Source organism: Periplaneta americana, chromosome 1 (genome assembly GCF_040183065.1).
Source record: "Periplaneta americana isolate PAMFEO1 chromosome 1, P.americana_PAMFEO1_priV1, whole genome shotgun sequence".
Lineage (NCBI taxonomy): Eukaryota > Metazoa > Arthropoda > Insecta > Blattodea > Blattidae > Periplaneta > Periplaneta americana.
In genome coordinates, this window is record NC_091117.1 from 200,977,186 (window position 1) to 201,003,159 (window position 25,974).

Here is a 25,974-nt window from a genome sequence, read left to right on the forward strand (position 1 = left end):
ATTGCACTATCTGTTTTGGACCATAATTTTCTGTAAGCACTGACTCACTAACCGAATTACTGTTAAATACATAACATATTACGACGAAAATCATATATAACCAAGATTTTTACCTATTCTTTGCCCCACGGGCGAAGCAAACGGATTTCCACCAAAGAACGACATGTTTTACTGACAAATGACAATCATGTGATGCAACACACCCTCAAACCCAAAGACAACTTCGGACGACGACAAGTCATTCGCAAATTCGTTGGGAGTCGTTGTCATAGCAACCAATAAAGACCAATAACGCCAAACATATGGATATCATAGCAAGTTCGTGCTTCATTAATTCGAGATTTCAAAGAGAGTTATTTACAAGGAATTTAATAGATTCAATTTTATTGATTGAAGAAAGCTATAGAAAATTAGGATATTCACAGCTTTAACATTATCAGAATCTATTACAACTTATGATTAGAAAACAATTACGGTACAATGAGTATCATACACCAAGATTTAGAACCAGGTGTCATTGACACAGCAATGATAATGCAAACATTGGAAAAGGAAAGACCGATAGGAGAAGCAGGAAGGTTGGCCGCGGAGGAAGGAATTGTACTTGAAGAGGTCACAAGTCTCAGACTTGAGTTTTTAAGTTAGTTAATTCAAAATGATTTAAAATTATAATATAAATTGGAAATTCCTTTATTTCAGTTATTTTATACACAGATTATGTGTGAACTTTATATTATATTAGCCCTATCTGTGTATGTGTATACAGGCTGTGCATTAGAAGGTACTAGATTCAATCTGATGAAATTTTTCTCACTGTCAAAACTTCCAGAACAGCCTCAGGGATCCACTCAGCCTCCTGTCAAATTTATAACTGTTTTATTTTTTTTCTTTTTCTGAAGTTAAAGGCAATCTGATCGTGGTGCTAACCATACCATCTCATTACAGAGATCGTGAAAGCATAGAATCTGTACCTTCATGCCTCCGTATTTTCAAGGCTTCTGAAGGAATACCTTTTAACACCTTTTTTTTTTAACCATACCGGTACCGATACTAAACATCACGTGTGAACAGAAGCACATTGACAGCCTGTTTCCTTCACATCATGAGAATGCTCAACTCCAGTCCTTTATAGGTACCGGTACTTTCCTTTCCATAAGGTGAAGTTTAAATGGAATCTTGATTCGTCAGTTAAGAGAGTAGTCCACAAATCCTAAATTTCTAATTTCTACAGTGTTAATGAAAAATTCCAAGACATTTGAAAACTAGAAAAAGGATCTTAATTTCTGACTCTATCAATAATTTAAATTCATGTACCAGTATACAAAATGAATATTGAAAAAATGTATGTGAAAACTATTTTGAGCAACTACTAAATGTACACTTCCCGCCTGGGATCTACAAGCATGAGTGACGTCACGCGGTGGGTAAAAGCAGTACTACAGTATATGCTCGCTCATGCGCACGAAGCTAACGGCCGCTATGCTTTCAGATTCTAGGCGACTAGTGTACATAGGCCAAATAGGCCTATAAATGTTCGGGACGAAATTCAAATGCAAACTACCGAGCTATTTATGCCCGAACCCACACTTTCTGAAGTCGAAATTGCGATAGAAAATCTGAAAAAGTACAAGTCTCCAGGTATCGATCAAATTACAGCAGAATTAATACAAGAGGTGAAAGCGAATTATCTAGCGAAATTGATAAGCTTGCACTTGCTATTTGGGGAAAAAAAATGTGTCAGAATAATGCAAGAAGTCCATAATTGTACCTATCTTTAAGAAGGGAGACAAGACTAACTGTAGTAACTTTCGAGTAATATCACTTTTGTTGACGTCATACAAAATTTTGTCCAATATTCTTCTGAGAAGATTAACTCCATATATAGATGAAATTATTGGGGATCATCAGTGTGGTTTTAGGTGTAATAGATCGACTACTGATCAGAGTTTTTGTATTCGACAGATATTGGAGAAAAAATGGGAGTACAAGAGTACAGTAGGCCTACATCAGTTATTCATAGATTTAAATAAGGCATATGACTCAGTTAAGAGAGAAATTTTATATTATACTCTTATTGAATTTGGTATTCCCAAGAAACTAATTCGATTAATTAAAATATGTCTCGATGAAATGTACAGCAGAGTCCGTATAGGTCAGTTTCTGTCGGATATTTTTCCAATTCACTGCAGGTTAAAGCAAGGAGATGCACTATCACTTTTTACTTTTTCTTTTTTTTGTAGCTGCCATATATGACGACATCCGGTTTTGTAGATATTTTTTTGTGATTCAACTCTCATTGTATCTGCTTTCGATTAATCGAGGTTCCGTGTTATCCGAGCCTGACCCAAAAAAAAAAAAAAATTACTGTCAATAACGATCGTGTGTCCATTAGCACCAAATGATTCAATTGTTTGAGGACTCGCGTTTAGCCACTCTTCTTCATTGTACAGTACAGTATTGCATGTTAGCTGCTTTTTAAATGTAACTTGTATGTATTGTATAATTTGTAATCAAAACACAGTTTTTCAGTAACCATACCTTTTTATCCGAGTTTTTCCTTCTCCGAGGTAGTCTTGATCCACATTAACTTGGATAATCGAAACTCTACTTATATTCGATGATTGTCCAAGTCCGACAGGTGCACCAGGTGGCATTCATGAATCCGACGCTGACAGGTGGACCATCCCATCCTATCTAATCCTCTGATAGAGCCAAGTTCCATCCGCATACGAAAAGTCTGATAAGTCTCAGAGGCCCAGTGCCCTTCCTATATCAGCATCAGAAATCCATTCTATCTCCAGACTTCACCCCAGCCTCTGATTGGATCAAAAGATTTTTTCCGTGATCACCCTGAATTAATGTTGAGGTTGCACAAAATATGAAGAAAGTAAGAGCTGGCATCTCAGCAATACGAATGGGAGAGCATTTTGAGGAAAATTGCTCCTCCGAGACCTGTATCGGTGAAGAGGAACAACTGTTTTTCAGTCCTAGAATTGAGTGATTACTACTGCAAATAATAGAAATTTTCATGAAATTATATTATTCGCCTAGTTTATATCCATCACCTACTGAAAATGATGACTTTTTTATACATAGAAATTATCATTGTTTATTGAGATTCATTTTTCTATGGTAATACAAGGGTGACATTGTTTCACTATTTCCTGTAAAGGTTTATTCAATGGTTTTTGAGATTCGACATGAGGTAAGATTGTCCAATTTTTTTGGAAATAAATATGTGGACGTAGGAAATTTCAGTAACTTTGAAAAATGGCTTTAAATTATTCATTAGACGCTGAACAGTTGGAGAATAACATTCTAAAATTTACAAAACTACTTTTCACACAATAAAAATGTTTTAAAGAGAAAAAGATACTGAAAATGACACAAAGTCACCCCAGTTGACAGTACTTACAACATATTAATGCTATTCTAAATACAATTAAATTTATGTCTTTATATTGCTTCAGATATCTTGAAGATAGACCATTTGTGGATGATGACGTCGTTAGTAAAACTACATATTGACAATAACATTATAGAGAAGATCGAAGGTTTAAGTGCTTTAGTGAATTTAAAGGAACTTGATTTATCTTTCAACAACATTGAAAGTATTGAGAATCTGGAAGTACTCGTCAAACTTGAAGTATTAACATTATTTGAAAACAGAATAGAGAAGTTGCAGAATATGGAGACTCTAGTTAATCTTATGATTTTCAGTGTTGGAAATAATAATATTGAAGATCGTGAGGATGTAAGTAAAACATATTTATTCATTTTGTTTTTGTCTTATGTAGTACAGTAGTATAGTAGTGTCGACTTAAAGAAACATTCTGGCTGTTTCTGTGTATTCAGTGCAGTTTGTAAAATAATTATTCATTTTGTTGTGGTAATTTTAAGATTTTTAAGCTCTTTTCTCAAAACATGGAACATATGTCATATGTATATTTTTTATGAGAATCTTATACAGTAAGTAGGTGGCTGCAAAGATGAAAACACTAAGTAACTGATTAACTAGCGGACTTACTTGTGTTAATTATGTAAGTCTGTGCGGCTTACAGCTGTTTCGGTGTTTCATCACACCATCCTCAGAGCCTACTACATCTCGGCGTCATCTCGAACTTCTCTGCCTGTTATGTGGGTGCGTTTGATTGTTGAATAGTGGAGTCAAATAGTGTGTGTGTGTGTGTGTGTGTACTGAAATTGATCTGTGTGTTGAGAATTTGATCGGGGTGTGTTTTAGTGTGTTTATATATTTCGTATTGTTCTAGTGTGTTGAGTTTTTGGTTCTTGGGTTGTATGTGTAGCATTTCCATGTCCACATTTATGTTATTGTATGTGTGGTTAGCATTGGTTATGTGATCGGCGTATGTGGATGTATTGTGTCCTCTGGTTATTGCTTTAATGTGTTCTTTGTAGCGTGTTTGGAATGATGTGCCTGTCTGTCCAATGTAGAACTTGTCGCAACTATTACATGTAAGTTTGTATACACCTGTGTGGTCGTATTTATTTGTTTGTGTTTTTTGTGTGTTGAGATGTCTTTGTAGTGTGTTTTCTGTTCTGTATGCTATGTTGTATTTCTGCTTTCTGAATGAAGATGCGATCTTATGTGTGCTTTTGTTTTCATATGTTAGTGTGATGTATTTCTTGTGTTTGTGTTGTGTTTTGCGTGTTTATGTGTTTTTATAAAGTTTTTGTTTTGTCTTATGATGTTGTCTATTATGTTTGGATTGTATCCGTTTTCTTGTGCTATGTATTTGATTGTGTTCACTTCTTCATTGTAGTGTTGTTGGCTCATGGGTATGTTGAGTAATCTGTGTACCATTGTCCTGAATGCAGCATGTTTGTGTTGTATGAGGTGGTTAGATGTGTTGTGTATGTGTGTGGTGATGGTGGTTGGTTTTCTGTATATTTTGAAGGTGTGTTTGTTGTCAATTTTTGTTATGGTGATGTCTAGGAAATTTATGGAGTTGTTGTTTTCAAGTTCCAGTGTGTATTGAAGTTTTGGGTGTATTTTGTTTATGTATTGGTGTAGTTTGTGTATCTGTCGTTTGTTTCCTTTGTATAGTATGAGTATGTCGTCTACGTATCTGTGCCAGTGTATTATGTTGTCTGCATATTTGTTGTGTTCATTGTTGAGTATGTATGTTTGTTCTATGTTGTGTAAAAATATCTCTGCTAGTATGCTAGATATGGATGATCCCATTGGCAATCCTTCTATTTGGGTGTAGTATTTGTTGTTGTGTGTGAAATAGGTTTGCTTTGTTAAGATGTCTGTGATTTGGATGATTTCTTCGATGTTAATCAATTACTTATATTCAAGTGTTAAAAGTAGTGGGTACGCAAGATTCAAAATGGATGAAAACATTCTTCATCTAAAGACATCAAAATCAGTATTGTAACGAGATAACGGAATAGAGCTACTGAAGCTGCATGATGAGGGATCAGGTCTCTCAAAGTATTGGAAAGCAAAAAATTGCCCATTAAATGATTATAAGCTTGTCTACATTTAACCAGTTCACTAAGTAGATGATACAGCATTGCCAAGTAAGTTCACGCTCTAAATTGTTCTTTTAGATCAATTTTCACTCCATTAACATTCTGGATATTTGTCATAAATTGGTTTTCTTTTCTTTGGATGCTTTTACTGCAGTAAAACCCTGATAAGGAGATTACAGGAGAATGGAGAAAGTTACACAACGCAGAACTGCACGCATTGTATACTTCACCTGACATAATTAGGAACATAAAATCCAGACGTTTGAGATGGGCAGGACATGTAGCACGTATGGGCGAATCCAGAAATGCATATAGAGTGTTAGTTTGGAGGCTGGAGGGAAAAAGACCTTTGGGGAGGCCGAGACGTAGATGGGAAGATAATATTAAAATGGATTTGAGGGAGGTAGGATATGATGGTAGAGACTGGATTAATCTTGCTCAGGATAGGGACCAATGGCGGGCTTATGTGAGGGCGGCAATGAACCTCCGGGTTCCTTAAAAGCCAGTAAGTAAGTAAGTAAGTAAGTAAGCAAAACCCCGATAAGACGCTGTTCAAGGGACCAGGTGTAAACCGCGTATTAACCAGGACCGTGTATTAGGCGGGTATACTAATTTTGACTTATATACAGTATCTATTAGCATTTTTCTTTATTGAAATACATGATTCATGAAAGGTAATATAGTATTACTCCATTATGTAAATACTGTACTGTACGTCAAAGACATTTACAATATGTACTGTACTTAATTCTTTCGGAAAAAAAGTCATTTACAGTTGTTTGCCGTGTGCGTGTTCTCCAAGTCCTCATGTTTACCACACTTCAGTTTCCTGCGATTATATCTTCCCGACGACGTCGCAACTGTAATGATTGAGTGGCGGTTTTTTATTATCATTCTTAATATCGATGATGGGATTCCTAATGAATCAGAGAGTTGTTTCTGAGTAAGAGTACTGTTCTCATCGTACTTCGTAAGATTTCCAATTTTTCTGACACAGAAAGCACTTTTCATTTAACACTCATTGTAATGACATTCACAGATACTTCAATACAGTAAAGGACAACAAACTGCCCAGCAAAAATTTCCAGAATTTTATTATGGCAGAGAGAGGAATGCTGTTTGAGATAGAGGGTTAGCAAGAGGGTGAGGTATTGTAATTATATGTAGGCTTTAAGCACACAGATAAAGAGTCGAAGAAGAGAGTGTAACAAGAGGCTGGGGTATATTAAGGTATGAAGTATGAAGGTTTAAACGCGCAGGTAAAGGGTCGAATACCAATACTTTTCAGGTTAATGGCACCAGTGAGTTCAATAATCAAGATGTTTCATTGCTGTTACAGTACAATGCTGAAAATTACATCGAAAATATTCCACACAAACAGCGTATTATGCGGGACTTGAGCGCAACAAACGGGGTATTTTATAAAGGCGTTATATATGAAATGTGCAGGGACCGGACAGAAAAAATCGTATTACATGGGATAGCGTAATAATCGGGCGCATCTCATCGAGGTTTTACTGTAGTTATATTCAGTGAAATTTGATTTTTCCATAGTCTTTATTTCAAAATAGTCAAACATGTTAGCATTTTTAATATATGTATGTGCTAAGAATCATATAATTTAAATCATTTAAACAGCCTGTAACTTGTTACTTACGATTTCGCAACTTTTTAGACTTCTCTTCAAACTCTTGCCAAAGCAGCAGGTTCTCGCTTCTGGAGTCGACTCAACAAACCGATGCTTCATTTTTTGGCCATATATTTTTCAAGTCTTTGCATGAGCAAAAACATGTATCATTTCTAGCCGGCAACCTAGCCTGAAGTAATGCTTTCACTTCAACATTCCCAAGGACTGTTAAATGTTTTTGTAATATTTCCCAATGGTGATGTGAAGCAGTAGAAAACTTTTACAATGGCTGAAATAATTAAAAAAAGTAACAAGTTTCTTTACAAGATTCTGCTGCAAGTTGTTCAACCAAATTCAATGAATATGCTGAACAAAGGACATAAAATGCATAAGAACAAATAACTTTATGCTGTGTTAGTAGATTATCATACACCTCGCCCTTGTTAGCACCATTTTCATAACTATTATACTACTAGGTTCAAAAAGTTCCCGGAATTTTACTACCATTTTTCGTATTAATATATAACAAGGGATATTATACATTTGTTTTGTTGGTAACATTCATGATGTCATTTCCTTAAAGTTTGCTGATAATGGCAATTATTGGTTTTGAGTTGTAGGCAATTGTTTATCATAGTGTTTTGTTTGTTCGTCGCATTTTGTAATTATGTCCACAGAGCAAAGTACAAACATCAAGTTCTGTGTTTTGCTGGGGACATGATCAGTATGGCTGATGAAGATGGTGATTTCTTAAACAAAATGAAACTGGTGCTACTTGTACGACCCAGTCCCTAAACGACAGTCATCTGAGTGGAAATCGAAAACATCTCCTCGGAAGCAAAAATTTCCTAGGGACACTTCCAAAGGCAAAGTTATTTTAAATGTTATGTTTTATTTAACGACGCTCGCAACTGCAGAGGTTATATCAGCATCGCCGGATGTGCCGGAATTTTGTCACGCAGGAGTTCTTTCATATGCCAGTAAATCTACTGACATGAGCCTGTCGCATTTAAGCACACTTAAAGCAAAGTTATTTTGGAAGTTTTCTTCGACTCTCAGGGTCTCATGCACCATGAGTTCATTCCAGAAGGTCGTACTGTAACGAAAGAATTGTACGTAGAAACCCTCCGTCGCCTCTGGGACGCAGTGAGAAGGAAACGTCCAGAAAAGTGGGTAGAAAACAACTGGTTCCTTATGCATGACAATGCACCTGCTCATCGCGCAATTATTGTAAAGAATTTTCTTGCCAGGCACAACATAACTGCTTTGGATCACCCACCATACTCTCCTGATCTCTCACCACCTGATTACTTTCTGTTTCCCCGTCTGAAAAGTCATCTGAAATGACGGAGATTCAATGCTGAAGAGGTTATCGCAAACGCGACGAGAGCACTAAGACGGGTTTCACAAAATGGCTTCCAGGCCTGCTTCCAGGAACTCTACACGCGTTGGCAAAAGTGTGTTGTTGCGGAAGGCAACTATTTTGAAGGGAATGCTGTAGAATAGTGTTTAAGGTACGTTGTTTCTATGATGCTAGCAAATTCCGGGAACTTTTTGAACCTAGTATGTATAATCTCCACGCTGGAGCCTCCTGGGATCTTTTAAGATGAGAACACAAAGCAATGGGAAGCTACTGCTTTTATCTTTCCCAAGAAAAACTGCAAACATGCAATGATGTATCTTTCCATGGTAAAATATTGCGGACGTAAACTCAAGACGAATAAAGTGCATAAGATTTGCTGATAATATGGCGTGGAAATGGAAAACCTCCAGAGGCCAGGCCATGAAGAAATCTATTCAAGCTTGCATACTATCAAAACTATTGGATGTATCAAACTTGTTCGCATGGACTGCATCTATTACATCTGTGAATTAATGTAATTGGTTCCACTCCATCTTGTATATGCTACTTATAGACAGTCGTGCGAAATTATTGCCTACATACAGGAGAACTCCCATCAAGACTCGCTTCAAATTTTAATTCCATATCTGTACATTCACTGGCATTTAAAAGCATCCAACTATTAGTTATTTCAATATCAAAATCGGTAGACAATCATGGAGTCCCATCAAACATAGGAGTTGTTGTTTAATAAACTTCAAAGCATTCATTAAGCTTTTCTGTTACAGTTTAGACTATAAAAATATAACATTTAATCATGTTTTATTACATTAAATCAATGTGATAGTGTTGTTGATTAGTCAACTGTCCGAAGACAGTTCTGAACCAATATGGCATCACTTATGAGGCAACTAGGCCAGGAGATAATGGGGTAGAGTGGCCAGTTCTTGTCCCTCTCTATTGCATACATAGCCGATGAGCTACATATTACACTAGTCAGACTCCAGATGCATACAAACAATACGATACATATCGTCAAGGAGATGTACTGCCTGATAATAGATGTACATATCAGCCAGAACCTCAATCAGAAGCAGTGATAGTGTTAAAGGATGATATTATAATACATAATTTCGTTCAAAGTTAAATTTGAAAGAAAAATGTTTATTATGTATAGCTAGGTTTTATTTTCAGAACGAATTAACACTATACCGGTAACATAAGTTTACATGCAGTAGGTAGCAGTAGTAGTTAGAGAATAATGTTTTGTTTCTTATTAGGTGATTTACCTGCGTCAGTTTCCTCAGCTACGCTCATTGAACATGGCAGGAAATCCTTGTGAAACGCAAGAGGGTGATTTCCGAGAATATATTTGTGCTTTCTTGCCAAAACTGACGTATTATGAATATCGAATTATTACAGATTTGGAGCGAGTGGCTGCAAAAACAAACCACAGGTTGGTATAAAATTATTATTACTGTAATATGATGGTCTCGTGCCGTAATGTGATCTAAGGCATCACGCCTGGACTTACTTACAGAATGTGCGCTGGTTCGAGTCCACATAAGGAAGGAATTTTCTCATGAAATTTCGGCTAGTGTATGGGACCAGTGCCCAACCAGCATCGTAATGAAATTGAATAGCTATGATAGGTAGCGAAATCTGGATTTTAAAACTAGCTATAACAGCTGATGGTATCATCGTGCTGATCACATATTATCCCCATTCTGGTTGGATGATCGTTCACCTCTGCTGAGGCATGAAGCCAGTTGCTATTGGTCGATCTCGGCCATCATAGCATGCCATGGATTGTTATTAATACGATTGTATAGTCGCATCTCTCAACAATATTCTTTGGAATGGTATTAAACATCAGTGGTGGCTCGTCAGATGGAAGCCTGGCATTTAATTTAGAGGATAAATTGTTGCAGTTCTTTCATACAGGCTTACGTGCTATAGCATGTCAAAATTTCATAAAATTCAGACTTAAAATAAATTCTGTTTTAAAAACACGAGCGGTGCCATGGGTCATCGTACCGGTACCACAAATTTGTATGTAAAATTAATTATGTCTTGTACTGTGTAGTCAAAATGATGAGATCATGGCGCCTGATATATATGTATAGTGTACAAATTGTGAGAGTGTGCACGAATGAGGAAGAAGCTCACAACTACAGATACAAAGAGGTATATATATATATATATATATATATGATGTTGTTTTCTAATGCCAGGCGTTTGACAATAAAGTCATTTGACCTCTTGCACTCCAATATTTTTCAAAGATATTATCATGGCCAGCCACTGAAGCACAGATTTTGAGGTGTTCCGAATCCATTTCTTGGTTTGAGTTGCACAATGGGCAGTTAGGGGACTGATATATTCCAATTCTATGCAGGTGTTTGGCCAAACAATCATGGCCTGTTGCCAATCTAAATGCAGCTATAGACGATTTTCGTGGTAAATCGGGAATTAACTGTGGATTATGATGCAGAGAGTTCCATTTTTTTCCCTTGAGATTGTGTTATCAAATTTTGTTTGTTGAAGTCTAAGTATGTAGATTTAATAAATCTTTTCACAGAGTAATACGTAGATTTAGTAACAGGTGTGTAAGTAGCAGTGCTGCCCTTCTTTGCTAAAGCATCCGCATTCTCGTTTCCCAGGATTCCACAGTGGGATGGTATCCATTGGAATACAATTCTTTTATTGAGTTATATTAATTGAGAGGGCATTTTAGTTATTTCTTCTGTTTGAGATGAAGGTGTGTGTTTAGAGACTATTGATAGAATAGCTGCTTTGGAATCTGACAATATAACTGCCTTCTTAAATTTATTGATGTGGCATAGAAGATTCCTGAGACTTTCACTTATTACAATGATTTCTCCATCAAAACTTGTTGTTCCATACCCAAGAGATCTATAAAGTGAGAAGAGACAGCACATAACACCTGCACCGGCATCTTGTTCTCTGGAGATCAAGGATCCGTCAATGTATAAATGAAGCCAGTTTTGTGGAGGGTACCTAATATTGTCTCTAAAGACAATTGTTTTAGTATTTCAGTGTTTACTTCTGATTTCAGTATTTCTTGTGTTAAATTTAGATTATATTCTGTATTTAATAGAGTTAAAGGGTTTGGTTTAATTTGTAAGTTTTCTTTTAAATTCGGGATATTGATTTTCTGTTTTAATTCTTGAACAATGGATATGAAACTTTTTTGAGTTTTCAATCTACAGAGAGGACTGTATGAATGCCAATTGTTTCCTGATAATCTGATAAGTTTTTCATATTGAATCAGTGCTTTTTCTTCTATTGTCATTTTGATGCTGTTAATATTAGTGAGGAATCTCATAGAATCTATTGGAGTTGTTTTGATTCCACCAGTAATGAGTCTGAGAGCTTGGTTTTGAACATATTCCATGTCGTTTATGAAAGGTGAAGTAATTAAAATTTCTCCGCAGTATGTCAGCACTGGCTGTATAAACATTTTGTATGTAGTGTTCAAAGTATTCCTAGAGCATCCCCTTTCTATATATATATATATATATATATATAAATCAAGAGTTACTTAGTTTTTAACTCAGAATAAAATTATGTTTTATGGCTTTTTACAAGATTGTTTATTCGGACAACATAAATTTAACTTTATAGCAAGAGAAGCAAGACAAAGAGCTTTGTTCCTCATGTAACCTTTATTATGTTTTCTTGCTGGATACGATGTTGAGGCCAATGAAGATTTCACTATTGTCCATAATTATGAAACTCTGTTTACCACATGAAAACTCTTTCCCTTCAGTAATCAAGCCAATCTCCAGCATTGAATGATGGAAACGTTTGGCAATTCATTTCCACACTCGATGCTAATAGCATGGATATTACTGATGGAACTTTTCTTTCACCGATGGCAGGTACTTGACTTCTCGTCATTCACCCATATGAAACAAGTTGTGTAGACCAATTTACCGACAGAATCGTTGAGATAATAGAAATTTTTTGTTTTGTTTTTTTTTTACTTGGTTATTTAACGATGCTGTATCAACTACGAGGTTATTTAGTGTCGATGGAATTGGTGATAGCGAGATGATATTTGTCATCTCTTGTCAGTAATAAACAAATACTAGAAATGCTATCATCCGGCACTGAACGAACTCTATCTATGCTTTCACATGATGCTTCTATTTCAGAAGTGTGTTGGAAAAACTGGAAGATGCTGAAGAAAAAGAGAGACATGCTAAAGAGGAACAAGAAGCGAGGGCTGAGGAGTTGAAATCACAGACAGAAGCATTTATAGAGAATTTAGATGGAGATCAATTATTTCTTGCTATGTTTGAAAATGATGATGGAAAAGCTTTCTTGGCAATGGGAGATGCAGCTCAGGAAGTTTATCACAAGTATCCTTCATGTTTATGTGTTGTAATCTTTCTTTTATTATTTATAATGTAACTCAGTCATTTACTGTTTGCATATTATTCAGGCGAAAAAACATGTGATATAAATAGCTGAAATTACTGAATTTAGTAGTGTTTCATTATTACTACCTAATAATGGTCTCACATGTTTGCAGAAGACAGTGCTGGACAGTTTTAAATTACTATGGTCCATTTCATGACTAGTGGTTATGTGGAAATGTACACCTGCTTCTCTTCTTGGGACATCATAGGTGGTGGTAGCAATCTCTTTTCATGGTATACTGCGTGTTCAGTTCAAAATGTGTCATGGCTCGCTGTATGTCGTCATGTGGCTAGACGATGAGCCTAGAGAATTCAATCTTCCTACATTTCCGCAAATGTGTATTTACCTATGTGCCAGACCTGGCAAGTACGGCGTTCATTCAGAAGAGTACTTACCGATACGTACCGTAATGCCGGTAGTGGCAGGAATGTGAACTGTTTGGAAACACGTACTGAGGTGAGTTTTTTTCTTACTGTAGGGATGTGGATGATTACTTACGTATTTGTTGACATTAACTTGGGCGGTCAACATGGACACGCAGCATTTGATTTGTGTTGTGGAATGTTGCAGTACACAACCGATGATAACAAATACCCTGCGTACGACTTGCCGGCACAAAACACAGTTCGAAAGAGGTTATGGTAGCATACAGACCGTACACACTGCCATCTGTTGCTATGACATTCAAGTTATACCGTACATGTTCTCAAGTTCAGATTGAACGCCTTGAATAATAGGTAACTCTGACATAAAAGCTGAAACTCGTTTCAAATCGCTGACTCACAACAGTGACGTCATGACACACTTTGAAGTGAACACCCAGTATAAGGTGAACAGTAAGTAATATCATTAATTTCAGGAGGCTATTCTATGAGATATTTGAAACAAAAAAGTTTAATACAATTTTGATCGTTTTTGCTTTCTTTTCGAGATAAAAATTGTTTTATATGAAGCATTTTATAGTGTGTTTGATTTAATTCCCAATATGCTCAGTCAACTTAAGAGCTATACTGCTATTATATTGCATTTACTTAAGTTGTACATACATACATACATTACATACATACATACATACATACATACATACACACACACATACACACACACATACTACATACATAGTGTTCTACCCAAGGGCAGGTCTTTCACTGCAAACCCAGCATTCCCCAATCTTTCCTATTTTCTGCCTTCCTCTTAGTCTCTACATACGATCCATACCTATATCTTAATGCCATCTATCATCTGATATCCTAACTATATTTGTAACTTAAATTATAAGGAAATTGATTTATGCGTTTCGATGGATAGTGTAATGGATATTTATAACATAATAAGTGACACTAGAGTACTGGTATCTAACTTTTAAAAATAATAGGCCTATATTGCATTATAAATGATAAGGTAAGACTGTTAGCAGAGTATTACTTTCATCTTATTTAAACATCTAGGATTCTTAATTGTTACTGATGTAAAATTAAACAAATTATATCCTTATTTTAATTAATTTTAAGTACTAACTTCATCTTGGTTGCTTCTCCTGCTTCGGAAGCCACTCTATGCCACAGATAACAGCACGAATGTCTATGTTAATACCAAACTGCTTATGATATCAAAAGTAGGTTTATATATTGTATAAGCAATAGCTAATATTTTTAGGAATAGATTTAAATAAAAATTTAAACTGTTTTTGGAGATAAAGATAGGGACTTCGAGAAATTTGATAACATTGTTATTGTAGGCCTTAGTAAAGTATTTACGTTAGTAGGCATTTCTGAATTAAGGGCAAGTTTCAAGATGTGTGGCAATCGACATCTTGTAAATGAATTCCAAGGAGAACTCGAAATATCTCTTAAATACAGAACTGTCCCTTAAAATCTGGGATGACTGGCAACTCAACTAAACTCTCCCCTTTACCTGCCATGAAGATGCATGGAGGGCATAGAAATAGGACTATATACTTCCCTGACCTTGACATTAGAATCAGGTGGTGTGGTCAGCACCATGCTCTGTCCGCCTTTTACCCTCGGAAAAGCTCCAGTGCTCATTTTCACAGAAGGTTGAATGAAACACGGAACCATTATGAAAGTTTTAGCAACAGGAAAAATCATGGCACCACCCAAGATTGAACTTCGTACAATCCAGTTTGTAGCCAGTTGAACTCTATAGATAAACATTCTTAACTTAATTTTACTCAGATTTTATGATGAAACTGTACTTGTTATACAACAGATTTTTAAGATTGGTTTGGAGCAACATAATATTCGACAGGAAGAAATACGACAGTTTTTTAATTGTGTGAATGCTGCAAAAGAAGAAACCAGAGTTTTTAGTCAACAGTAAGTAAGAGTCACGTCTGATTGAAAAAATAATGATGATAATAATAATAATAATGTAGAAATATATGTGGATAGTGATGCTAGTTGTGGTAATTTTATTCTTTGTGGTAGCAGTACTAGTCATGGAGATGATGGTGATGGTGATGGTTGTGATTGTGGTGGTGGTGGTGGTGGTGGTGGTGGTGTTGGTGGTAGTAGTAATAGTAGTGGTGATGGTATTAGTGAAAATGGTAGAAGTATTATTAGAATAATTCCACGAGAAGTTAAATAAAAATAGAAATTATGAAAATCTCATTTAACAAGTTACATTATATGCCAAATTGAAGATTGTAAGCCATATTTTTTCACTTGACTTTTCTTTGTAGTTTCAGCCACTGACATTGGCGAATTTAGCCTATCATTTTTTTTTTTGGTGTGTTTTATATAGGGTTGGTAACTCTCCTGTATTTCCCGGGATCTCCCTTATTTGCCCTAATTTTTAACAGTCCCCTGGCTCCCGTGTTCTTCTTCTCTTCGGGTATTTTCCTCCCAGTCTGCTGCGACATTTCTGTGGCTTAACTCACCAGAATGAGGAATGATATCAATTCTTTTCTCTTTCGATAATGCCATCACGAAAATCAAGAGATTTGTTATAGAAAAGCTTCAAATAGTCACAACAATGCACTGAAACTGTCACAGGTTAACCAAACAGTAAAGCAGGAAAACTTAATTACTAGAATTGCATAAAGATACCGTTTCCAAAGCCTCCTTAGTACTGTACCATGTTACAAAATATTTGTAGATGCAGTAACTAATGTTTGTGTCATTATGACAGTTATCTTTAAATAACTTGAAAACGATTATAGATATCTCAAAACAGATTGCTCCATTGTTTTTTTTACAGAAAATTTCACATGATTTTGAGTACCTACATGGACCCCTTTCCATTTAAAATTTCAAAGTTGCATCCAAAATGGCGGCTTTTGAGATAGGTGAGAGCTAGAATCGAATGTGTCACTGGTAGAGCATTTGGTCTTACAAATACTGGTGAAACCTATATTAAGGGAACGAACAGGTGAAATTACTAAATCTTGCAGTTTTAATTTTTTTTCTCAAAGACCAAGGACACCAGAATAAAATTATGTGACACGTTTCCTTATTAAGATGAAATAAATGGCAGGAATTTTTTTCAACGTGATTTTCTTTAATTTTAGACGTGTGGAACCATTTATATATTAATTAATTAATTAATATATTTTATTTCATTTTATTTCATTTTTATTTTATTTAATTTATTTTTATTTATTTTATTTTAATTTTATTTCATCTTAATAAGGAAACGTGTCACATAATTTTATTCTGGTGTCCTTGGTCTTTGAGAAAAAAAAATGAAAACTGTAAGATTTAGTAATTTCACCTATTTCTTCCCTTAATCTAAAATCAAGTATATGGAAGATATTTAGACCTATATGGTTTCAGACTTTTCATTCACCCTGTAGGTACTATATTCAGTAAAGTGGGATACAAGTGCACTGTCCATGGTCATGATATAATCTCTGATGAAGAACACTGGAAAATAAGAAGAAACAAAGAAAGGCTGACCAATGAGTTTTTGAACAAGCAAAAAATATAGCCTAATCTTTTTTTTTTTTCATTTTTTTTTTTTTTTTTCATTAAAGAATTTGTCATGTTAAGTTACTTTAATCTTCTCTTTACTCAGGAAAATAGAAGAGTTCCTTGAGAAGAAAACAAAATTATTTTTGAAGATTCGCAAAATTCTGCAAACTGTAGAAGAGAGTGTAGATACTGATCAAAGTGCCAATAGGGGAGAATATATAACCAAGCTCCAGAGACTGGCTGATGAGTTTAATCAAGAATGTAAATCTTTGTGGTACATTCTTATGGCTAAAGAACTTGCCGTTTATGAACAAATAGAGGTAAATATATGAAAGTAGCAGTAGCAGCAGCAGCAGTAGTCATGGTGGTGGTGGTGGTGGTAGCTTCAGTGGTAGTAGTAGTAGTAGTATATTGCTATACACAACACTTAAAAAAAAAGCCAGAAGAATAAATATGTTAAGTGGATGAGGTGTACCCTATTAATTAATTGTAGTACCACTAGTACCAGTAAGTGTTCTGTGTGAGTGAATGAGCAAGCAAGTTGTACCATGTAGATGGACAAGGTTTCAATGCATGCTACAATAAAGTAAACAACATACCAGTTATTATTTTATATGTGAACAAATTAATGTTCAGTAATAATAATAATAATAATAATAATAATAATAATAATAATCTTCTTCTTCTTCCTTTCAAGTATTAGGCCAAATGGCCTGTTACGATCTCACAGTTGAATTTTCAATCCAGCGCTTCTTTGGACGACCGAGAGATCTCTTCCCGTTTGGACGATAGTGGAGCATGATTTTTGGGATTCTATCTCTACGCATGTGATGCAGATGATTTATCCAGTTGTTCTGATAATGTTTTACGTGATTAATTATAGGTTCTAGTTGTAATTCTTCCATTACATCTTCATTGCATTTGTGATCCCATTTCGTATATCCCACTGTATATCTCATAAATTTCATTTCATTAGCCGTTATTCTGCTTTCGTCTTTCTTCCTCAATGTCCATGCCTCACTGCCGTAACAAAGTACAGGTCTTGTCAAGGTCTTGTAAAGACGAATTCGAGTATGCCTTTGTACTAGGGAAGGTTTCATAATGTTGTTAATTATTCCCATTGTTTTGGTTTATTTAGAAATTTTCTGTGAAATGTCTACTTCATCGAAAAAAGATAATGTGTATCCGAGATATGTAAAATAATAATTTATCCTTTCTAATAGTTTTGAATCTAAACATATTTTACTAGGCAAAATAATAATAATAATAATAATAATAATAATAATAATAATAATAATAATATAGTACATCATACTAACTTCCATAATATAATATGAATATCACGTACATTGTTATTAAAAATTTAAAACAAGATTGAATGTAAAAGTCTTTTTGTCCTCCATAAAAGTGAAATCTAATATCTAAACTGAATGCAGTTGCTTTCAACAAAGTGTTTAAAACTTTTCTCTAGGTTCGAGGAATGTTTTCAATACTGAAAGGTATTAGTTTTGGTCAACGATCCTGTATCTCTGCCATCACTGATGAGGGTCTGAAGACCAGACATTGGCAATTTAATATTACTAGCTTAAAAAAGTTCCCGACATTGCCTGAGGTTTCTTTCTTGTTTCTGTTTTAAGTAAACTGATTGTTAGACTTTTTGGATACCTCAGCAATGCAACTTACGGAAAACCAAAGCGAATCGTCTTTACTGAGCTTTCCTCGTCCCTAAAGATGAATATGTACATAGCATCACTTACATTCATTATTAACCCTTATTTATGTCACTATTGCACGCAAATGCCTAACTCTTAACCACGGGTTCGTATACCTGCATAATCGGGTAAATTCGTGTTGGATTCGTTAGCCAAGTGGTTTAAGGTGCATAAGATATGTTCGGCCACCATATTGTGCCTAAGATCGCAGGTTCGTATCCTGGCCACTGCAGTCAATTGAGCCTGTGATAAAGGATGGGGAGGGCCCATGTAAAGCAATCGGTGTAATGGTATGCATGGAAGCTGACAGGGTTTCAGTTGACTGCAGTCGAAATGATTTTGCTCTTTTAAGAAAAAAAAATATTACAAAAAAAATTGTTTTAATCAAGTGCAATGTCCTTAATGTTATCTAAAATTAAACAATATCAACGTATTTTATATACAGGGTGTTTCAAAAATACGGGGCATAATTTCAGGTATGTATTTCCCACATGTAGACAATCAAAATAGTTCATTACATGTATCCGGAAATGCTTCATTTCCAGAGTTATGGCCTTCATAACATTGAAATTCACCGGAACGTTTTTCTTTCCGCAGGTCGTTGTCATTACAGAAGATGTTCAAAATGTCCACCTCCTGCTTGAATACAGACCTCACATCGATGTCTCATTAACACACTACTGCAAGAACCACTGACAGAACCTAACTCGTGCAGGGTAATCTGCTGGTGACAGGGCCTGTACACGTTGCAAATGATAAGGATACAATTGATACTCTTTCAACAGTCTCCAGACAGTCGTATGAGGAACATTGACTTGCAACGCTACCCTTCGTGTGCTGATAGAAGGAGTCATGTTCACAGCCTCCAGAATCTCCTCCTGTACTTCTGGAGTTGTAGATCTTGATCGTCCCCTTCCCAAACCAGGACAGTTAAATTTTCCATACTCGCACAGACGGTAATGGAGACATACAAATGTCTTCCGATCTGGACATTGTCGCTGTGGGTACCTCTCCTGGTACAAACGATGAGCCAGCACAGCATTGCTGTCCGCCTTACCGTACATGAAGTGTATCTCTGCCAGCTCTTGATTTGAATACATGTCGCATAGTCTAACGCCTACATAGCACTGAATGTAACCTTCGCCTCGGAATGAACTGTCAGAGTGCCCTCTTAATGTCTCCTTTGACGGCAACGACCTGCGGAAAGAAAAACGTTCCGGTGAATTTCAATGTTGTGAAGGCCATAACTCGGAAATAAAGCATTTCCGGACACATGTTGTAATGAACTATTTTGATTGTCTACATGTGGGAAATACATACCTGAAATTATGCCCCGTATTTTTTAAAGACCCTGTATAGCATACAATTTATAACATATTATATCACTTCATGACCATAATATTAGCTGGCCACTATAATAGACGCATGGCTCCTAAAGGTTAATAACTTTCCTAGTGAAAATGCCTGCCAGGATTAACTCAAAAGCAGGTGAAGCTTAGGCACCACAAAAAAATTCTAAAGAAAAAATGGAAGAGCAGTAGATTAAAGCTATAGAAAACCACACGAAAATTTTAAGAAAGAAAGCATGCAACATTGTGGAATTATCATGGAATTGTGTGTAAAGCTTGGAACTATTACTGGCTGTTAATGATGGCTTGGTATTTTTCTTTACTCTCTGTCTCACTCACACACTTGTAGGAGCTCAACTCTCGTTGGATTAGCTTTCAACAATGCATGAAAACTGTTTTTAATTTTAAACTTTTCAATTACAGGAAATTGGTGGAAATTTTGAGCGGAACTTGAATGAACTTGTGTCGAACTTCATTGAAGCAGCACAATCTTTATTTGTCCAGATTCGAAATCTACAAACCAACTATAATGAAGAAATATCAGAGGTCGCTAATGCATATCTTACTAATTTAAATATTTCAACACATCCTGTACCTTCAGACCTGAAAATAGTACGTATATTATGTTCTTAGTAGTAGTAGTGGTAGTGGTAGTGGTAGTGGTAGTGGTAGTGGTAGTGGTAGTGGTAGTAGCGGTAGCGGTAGTGGTAGTGGTAGCAGCGGCAGCAGCAGCAGTAGCAGTAGTAGTTGTTTTATTTTGCCTGGCAGAGTTAAGGCCATTAGGCCTTCTCTTCCACTCAACCAGGTTTCAATAATATACATGAAATACGAAATTATATTACAAAACAACACAAAAGAAAATACCTTAGAAATTACATAAAATATAGTAGAAAATTACAATAGTCAAGATCGGTTACATAATATATAAAATAAAGTAGAAAATTACAATAATCAAAATCAGTTACACAACATAAGAGGAAAAAAGCTCTCTCTCTCTCCCCCCCTCTCTCACCCCTCTCCCTCTATCATCCCACCCCTCTCCCTATATCCCCCTCCCTCTCTCCCTCCCTAAATTTCTTTACATAGTGGTAAATGTCTATTGTAAGACACACTGGTTCAAATTCTAATAAATCTAAGGCACAGGGGCAGCTGGTCCTTAGGAATCAGAGGGGTCAAGTCCCTCCGACATATTGTTATAATTCAAAATAGATACATCATTATTTTCTTTTCTAGAATTTAATACGGGTTCATAATTTTGTGTTTATTGAACTAAACTTTATAGGACACGAAGTTGGATTTTTGGGCCCAAATCGAGAGACTCTGCAGTTAAGTCACTTTAGCATTCATCTTTCACACTTTACCGTAACTGTTGTCAATGTCAAAACTCTCTATAACAGCAAATACAGTAGCCATTGGGGAGCAGGATCCATACTATGAAGTGTAAGCCTACATTGTTTCTTTTGTGTTGGCCTGTAAAATGTTTTGGTACATGTTAAGCAGTAATCTATATTGATATAGCAGAAATCCAATATGAAATGAGTACCATTAAGGTAAAATTATCCGGAGGTAAAATAGTCCCCCAATCGGATCTCTGGGCGGGGACTACTTTAATGGTACAGAATCAACTAAACATCTTACAATGGAATGCTGTGGTATAACATCAGCCAAGAAGACTGAACTAGCCAATATACTCTCAGATAATAATATAGTATAATCTAAATTTAACAGAAGAAATACTGAAATCAGAAGTAAACACTGAAATAATGAAACAGTTGTCTTTCGAGACAATTAATATTAGGTACCCTCCACAAAACTGGCTTCATTTATACACTGACGGATCCTTGATCTCCAGAGAACAAGGTGCCAGTGCAGGTGTTATGTGCTGTCTCTTCTCACTTTATAGATCTCTTGGATATGGAACAACAAGTTTTGATGGAGAAATCATTGCAATAAGTGAAAGTCTCAGGAATCTTCTATGCCACATCCATAAATTTAAGAATGCAGTTATATTGTCAGACTCCAAAGCAGCTATTCTATCAATAGTCTCTAAACACACACCTTCATCTCAAACAGCAGAAATAACTAAAATGCTCTCTCAATTAATATCACTCAATAAAAGAATTGTATTCCAATGGATACCATCCATTGTGGAATCCTGGGAAACGAGAATGCGGATACACTAGCAAAGAAGGGCAGCACTGCTACTTACAGACCTGTTACTAAATCTACGTATTACTCTGTGAAAAGATTTATTAAATCTACATACTTAGACTTCAACAAACAAAATTTGATAACACAATCACAAGGGAAAAAATGGAACTCTCTGCATCATGATCCACAGTTAATTCCCGATTTACCACAAAAATCGTCTGTAGCTGCATTTAGATTGGCAACAGGCCATGATTGTTTGGCCAAACACCTGCATAGAATTGGTATATATATATATATATATATATATATATATATCAGTCCCCTAACTGCCCATTGTGCAACTCAAACTCGGAACACCTCAAAATCTGTGCTTCAGTGGCTGACATTACAATATCTTTGAAAAATATTAGAGTGCAAGAGGTCAAATGCCTTTATTGTCAAACGCCTGGCATTAGAAAACAACAACATACTGAGCGTGTGAAAGTGATTTAAAATGAACAAGTTTATTGTTTACTAAATATGAGATTAATTTGTACCTATAATCTCAGGGGGTGCGGCTTGTGGTGGGGGATGGATATGCGTGCATTCTCCCCTCTGGAATCAATCTCATCCGAGCTTTGCAAGTCTTATTAAGTACACAGAAAATACCCTTCTTGGAAAAAACGAAACCACGTTTTTTTGCAGGTTCCTATGGTTTTCACTTAACTATACTTGGCAGCAGAAAGAATCGTTATGTACCCCTCCCAAAAAGGCTCGATTTTCTTGGGCATTGCTGCTGTAAGACACCGTGCACTCTGACTATGAGATCACTCACTACTGGTTTGTCACCTCTTGCCGCAATTCAGCTGTAGTGTGACTCCTGACACACATGACGTCATTCAAAGTCGTTTCCAGAGATCAGAAATAACCCTCTGTACTACATTGACACATAAGATTTCTCCATTCTGGAATATAAACTTAAATTTGGAAGTGTAAAAATAATTATACTGACATTCATTTTATGTTCCTTTCAGATTATGACTGATAAGGAGTCACTGAATAGTGCTACAACCCAATCTCATGATCTTCATCTGCAAGTTATTGATAATCGAGAAGATCAGTTGACATCCAGAACACGCGAATGGGTCCAAAATTACTGTGAAGAAATTGATAAGTAAGTCTATTGATTATACTGTAATAAGTAATAACAGTCAATATATTGGAGGGGGATATTATGTGAAAAAGCACAATTTTTACTAAAAATTAAATATACAGAGCTTAATCTGGTTTTAGGAAAGAATTACATGGAATTACATATTATTTATTCTAAAAATGTTATTGCTTACCCTCTTCTTATAAAATTATCGAAATAATGTATTATTTTGCTGCTGTTAGGAAAAAGTAATTTTGTGCATGATGTGTCCATTTGTCGTATGTTTACAGTGAATTCTCCTAAACTAATATTGTTTACATTCAATATCTAAGAGCAAATTTATCTAAGGAATGATGCACTTGAAATACACCATTTTTTTAGTAAAAAGGAGGGAATTTCATTATTTGAAATAAATAAATAAATAAGTTGAGTTGAGTAGAGTGAGTGAATAGAATGAGGGAATGAATGAATAAGTGAATAAATAAATAAGACAAAGTAGCAGTTCACTTTAACCAACTCTCACAATTTCCTTATGTAAGAAATACTGTCAAATGAAACAATATAGACTCTATGTACCTCTCCCAAAAAAAAAAAAATATATATATATATATTTTCGGAACAGTAATTGTGTGACAAAGTCACATGTTTTCTCCCTTCACCCTGTAATCATTGCTATCTTCGAAATTTGTAACAGTATCCTGGTATCCTTTCGCATTGGTTCCCCATTTTTCCTTCCCTCCCCTTCTAAATACCTACTATTACGTCATTAATCTTTACATAAGTTTTCCTATGTTGTATTGCCCCTACACCAGCTGTCTTTTACCTTGGGCCCTGGTAGAACTCACATCATCTCTAAAGATAAGTTCACATACCTGCTTTATTATAGTAATGCATATGTAACTTATTGTGTTGTACTTTAACTTATAAAAATTATTTATGCTCCAGGCCTGATAGAGGCCACATCAGCTCTAAAAGATAAATTTAAAGACTTGCTGTATTCTAGTTAGGCCGTGTCTCAAAGCTACATTTTCAGCTGAAGTGAACTAGATAGTTGTCTAAAAAAGCCGGATGTGACGTCAGAAGTCATGATCCAAAGCTACATAGTGCATAGCAATCAACTCCGTAGTAGCTAGTAAACGAAAATGCTTGCTTGATTGATGACTTGTACATTAAACCAACATGGATTCCTCATCAGCAATTGGATTATTAAATCTGAAGATGCTTTGGAAGTGGAATAATGTAAATATAATGTTGTTGTTGCTTTCTAATGCCAGGCGTTTGACAATAAAGTCATTTGACCTCTTGCACTCCAATATTTTTCAAAGATATTATCATGACCAGTCACTGAAGCACAGATTTTGAGGTGTTCCGAATCCATTTCTTGGTTTGAGTTGCACAATGGACAGTTAGGGGATTGATATAATCCAATTCTATGCAGGTGTTTGGCCAAACAATCATAATGTAGAATAATGTAATGTAATACTGTAAATATAATGTAGAATGACATGTGAACTTTGAACATTGGCATTGTTAGTACCGTCTTCACAATTTTTTAAACATCTTAACAAATTGAAACTGTTGCAAACTTGCTCACAAAATGGATATAAGTATGAATACATAGAACCTCATAGGTTAGGGGATGACTGTATATTTGAGACTTTCTCATCTTCCATGTAAAATATAAGTTTACTGAAGCAAAATTAATGAAAGTATGCTAATTTGAAGAAAAAAAAAAAAAGAAAGAAACAAGTACGCAAGCACACACACACGGAGGTAGTTAAAACTCAGTGTGATCAAAGAAATTTTTCCAGAGAGGACTATTTTGTCACTGACAGTATTCAGAATTATTACTGGTCCATGATAATAAGAAACAAACTGACTTTCAGTGAAGCTTACAATAGTTTTTAAATTGATGTAAATTTACCCTTTTATTTCCTACATCCAAGGTACACTTTTTCCACTGCACCTGGTTCCTGCCCAATATAGATTTCTGGATTTGTTACTAATGTCTAATGTGAGCATACAGATGGTTTATCACGCATCCTTATCTTTCCCACTACATCTACAAAACTCATTTCAGGCATATTGCTGTAAAATACCCATATAATGAAAAATTACATACAACTCATACAGCACCATTAATTTTTGCAGAGAAAGAATTGAATACTCTCGGAAATTAATAATAGAGATAAATCACTTCCTGGACATCCAAAGGGAAGAATTTGAAGATCTTCACAATTTAACACTAGCTGCTTTGCCACCTCCAGATGAAATCTCAGAAATTATCTTTGATCAAGAAGAAGAAGAAGAAGAAAAAGAAAACGAAGGAGTAGAAGATGAAGGAGAAGTTTCCATAACAGAAAGGAAAAGTCACAGTATGACAGCAGCCAATGCTGAAGACTCAAAAAGTGAAGCCGAAGCCACAGTTGCAGAATCAAAAGAAAACGGCAAAGATGAAAATGAAGCAACAGAAGATTAGTAGTATCTGAAAGCCATATGAGTGCACATTCTAAAATCTACTTTGTATATTTGTGATAATTTAGGAGAGAACTTTCTGCTCACAATCTAGTATCACTCGAAACAGTTTTCACATTAATGAATATCTATAAACCTGAAAAATTAAACGTTTTTTAATAAATTATTGTCTTTTTTTGTTGTTGTTTAGTCAACTGTTCGAAGCATTGCCTGCTGGATCGCATCCTATAGCTGCGTAAACTGCTTGCTCAATTAAAGTTATTTTGCCGCTAGATGGCAGGCAGTGCTCACCGCTATTAACATTAT

The 25,974-nt window shown here is 35.5% G+C and overlaps 2 protein-coding genes across 7 annotated transcripts in view; one reads left to right on the top strand and one right to left on the bottom strand.

Moving 5' to 3' along the window:
• Window positions 1-235, bottom strand: part of LOC138706339 (TOM1-like protein 2) — a 63,777-nt gene extending 63,542 nt beyond the window's left edge. For 4 of the 6 annotated variants that reach the window (XM_069835524.1, XM_069835507.1, XM_069835533.1 and 1 more), the window contains exon 1: window positions 114-234. In XM_069835524.1, the coding sequence (XP_069691625.1) occupies window positions 114-165 (52 nt within the window). In that variant the 5' untranslated portion in view covers window positions 166-234. Of the gene's footprint in view, window positions 1-113 lie in introns of all 6 variants that reach the window. The other 2 variants (XM_069835516.1, XM_069835496.1) reach the window with 1 other exon arrangement.
• LOC138706336 (dynein regulatory complex subunit 3-like) lies at window positions 232-25,873 on the top strand. Its single transcript, XM_069835482.1, has 9 exons — window positions 232-640; window positions 3,471-3,754; window positions 9,749-9,924; window positions 12,650-12,856; window positions 15,113-15,253; window positions 16,953-17,169; window positions 20,334-20,522; window positions 23,075-23,214; window positions 25,345-25,873. The coding sequence occupies exons 1-9, from the start codon at window positions 481-483 to the stop codon at window positions 25,670-25,672; spliced, it is 1,842 nt and encodes a 613-aa protein (XP_069691583.1). The 5' UTR covers window positions 232-480; the 3' UTR covers window positions 25,673-25,873.
• The last annotated feature ends 101 nt before the right edge of the window (window positions 25,874-25,974 follow it).